This window comes from Crocuta crocuta, unplaced genomic scaffold, assembly GCF_008692635.1.
Source record: "Crocuta crocuta isolate KB4526 unplaced genomic scaffold, BGI_CrCroc_1.0 scaffold50, whole genome shotgun sequence".
In the NCBI taxonomy this organism is placed as follows: domain Eukaryota; kingdom Metazoa; phylum Chordata; class Mammalia; order Carnivora; family Hyaenidae; genus Crocuta; species Crocuta crocuta.
The window spans coordinates 2,864,621-2,866,951 of NW_027527428.1; the positions used below are offsets into that span (position 1 = coordinate 2,864,621).

Here is a 2,331-nt window from a genome sequence, read left to right on the forward strand (position 1 = left end):
CTTTCTGTTTAGCTGGGCTTTTATGGTTTTTCAGAAAACAGGTTAACAATTAAGCTAATTAACCTCAGGGCCTCGGCTCCTATAAAGCCAGGTGAAATGGCTTCCTCCCCCAGCTTCTCCCGCTGGCTTTATAAGGCCACGGGCGGCCCCGAGCCGGCGTGAGAGCTTCAGCCAGTCCTGGACCTCCAGGTACAGAAGTCCTTGAGGTTCCTCCACTGTACCTGGCGGATGGAGCGAGGGTGCGCAGGAGAGTCGGTGAAGCCGCTGTGGGCTTGGGGAGAGCGGCCGGGCCGGGCCAAGCTGGCGTCTGGGAGCCAGGATGGGCGCCGGGGCCAGGCTGCGCGTCTGCCTCTCCCTGGTGATCAGCGGCTCCTCCTCTTTCTCTAGGAGGCTGCACACCAGGCACGATGAGACGGTTCCTGAGGCCAGGACATGACCCTGCGAGGGAGAGGCTCAAGCGGGACCTTTTCCAGTTTAACAAGGTAAGGGGAAGTGGGTCAGGTGCGTATGGCAGGCACCGTATCGTCCACCCTCCGCGGGCCGGGCCACTCAGGTTGCCTTTACCTGGATTAAGGTATTAACTTGGTGCTGCCTGCAGTGCCTCTTGGGATTCTGGCTCTGGAAGTGGGGTCTGGTTGGCAGGCTTTCCCGAGAAAGGTCAGTGGGATGCCCGGGCATTAGGACTCCCTGTCCTGAGTCCTCTTGGCTGTGTGTCCTCTGCAAAGCACTCTGCTGCTTCCAGCCTCAGTTTCCCCACCTGTAAAATAAGGAGAAAACAACCTATCTCCTCACAGTGCTGTTGAGGAGGCTTAGGGACTGGAAAGATGAAAGGAAGCTGAACCCTGCAGGTGTAACCATGTTCCCGTGATGCCCGGTCCTTCGGGCAGTGACCACAGGCCATGGCTGTCCCCTTTCTCCTCAGATTGCCCCCAGAGGAAAACACAGCCGTCCCCTTAGGCGGAAGGCTACAGTTCCTCATGGCAGCGCTAGGCCTGGGTGAGCGGGGAGGGGAACCTGCGACAACGTGCCGCAGCTGGCATCTGGCTGCCCCAACCCGGAACCTGCTGAGGTCCCAGAAGCTCCCCAGGGCCGCCCCAGCGTGGCTGGTGCCCGGAAAGGCCCGAGCCGCCCTGTCAACAGGAGGAGCTCAATGAGGTTTATTAGCTCTGCAGCCACCTAGCAATCTGCTCGTGTTTCGGGGTAATTAGCCTCTCTTTGGTCTGCTTTGATCTCGGCCCGAGGCCTGTGTGCCCGTGCTTCCCTCTGTCCCGCAGGTGGACTGCAGGCAGCGGTGACTTCTCCAGCACATGCTGATGGGCGGGGCTTCAAATAGCTTGGCCACTTAGCGCTTGGGTGACCCTGTGCCTGCCACCCACATCATAGGCATGTTGCGAGAATTATACGGAGTTAAATGATTCGTGGTCCAGGAACACTAGCTGCTGTCTGTCTTCAGGGGCTGCCTCCCAGGGAGAGAGCAGTCCCAGGGGCTCGTTTGGGGTGGGTGGCCGTCCCCGCGTGCCCTGCCATTTTCCTCTGATTTTCTTGACCTGTGGAGCTTTGCTGTGAGGCCACTCCCCTGCGGGTTGAGGGCTTTCCTAAACGAGCACCTCCTCCCATTGACTGAAGGAAGCTGTGGGCAGGGTTTTGGGGCCTCGGGAAACGGGGTGCAGTTGTTGGGAGTGCAGGATCTCGGGGCCCCTGGGGGCCTGCTACCCTGAGTTCGAAGTGAGTAGCCCGTGAGTTGGGGGAGGGTCTCAGAGCCTCAGCACCCACCTAGGGGCTTGGGTGACCTACGCGTGCCTCAGTTGTCCCCGATGACATGGAGAGATATCACACCCCAGAAAGGTGGCCAATTCTAGTAGAAACCGGACAGACAGGCTCAGCAGAGGGAGGAACCCCTGCCCCAAGTTCCAGCTGTGTGTCGGGGCAGGGCTGGGGCAGGGCTGGGGCGGAGGAGTCACCTCCCCCCCCCACCCCAGTGCCCCACAGCTGGTGGCCTATCCCCTAGGCCTGGCTGGGGAGAGGGGGAGGGGAGGCTCCTGGAATTCCTTCCTCCTTCCATTCACTAGCTAGAAGCCTGCATTGAGCACCTACTACCTCCACAGCCCAGGGCTGGGGCTGAGGTGGGGGGATCTCAGATAACCTCTTCAGCCTCCAGGATGTTTATAGTCTGGAAAGAGGAAAGGAGCTGATGGTCTAAAATTCCACTTCCTGGGACTAGAAAGGAGGAGGGGGAGTGGGGGTGGGCTGGTTTATTCTCATGTAGACACTGAATGAGTGGGGAGCCTGAAGGGTGGGGAATGGGGAATGAGTCCAGATCCTGGAATATTT

At 59.5% G+C, this 2,331-nt stretch overlaps 1 protein-coding gene across 2 annotated transcripts in view; it reads left to right on the plus strand.

The window, feature by feature from the left end:
* Positions 1-387: 387 nt before the first annotated feature.
* Positions 388-2,331, plus strand: part of LLGL2 (LLGL scribble cell polarity complex component 2) — a 22,041-nt gene continuing 20,097 nt past the window's right edge. For both annotated transcript variants that reach the window (XM_077754533.1, XM_077754523.1), the window contains exon 1: positions 388-482. In XM_077754533.1, coding sequence (XP_077610659.1) covers positions 408-482 — 75 coding nt within the window. In that variant the 5' untranslated portion in view covers positions 388-407. The remainder of the gene's footprint in view (positions 483-2,331) is intronic.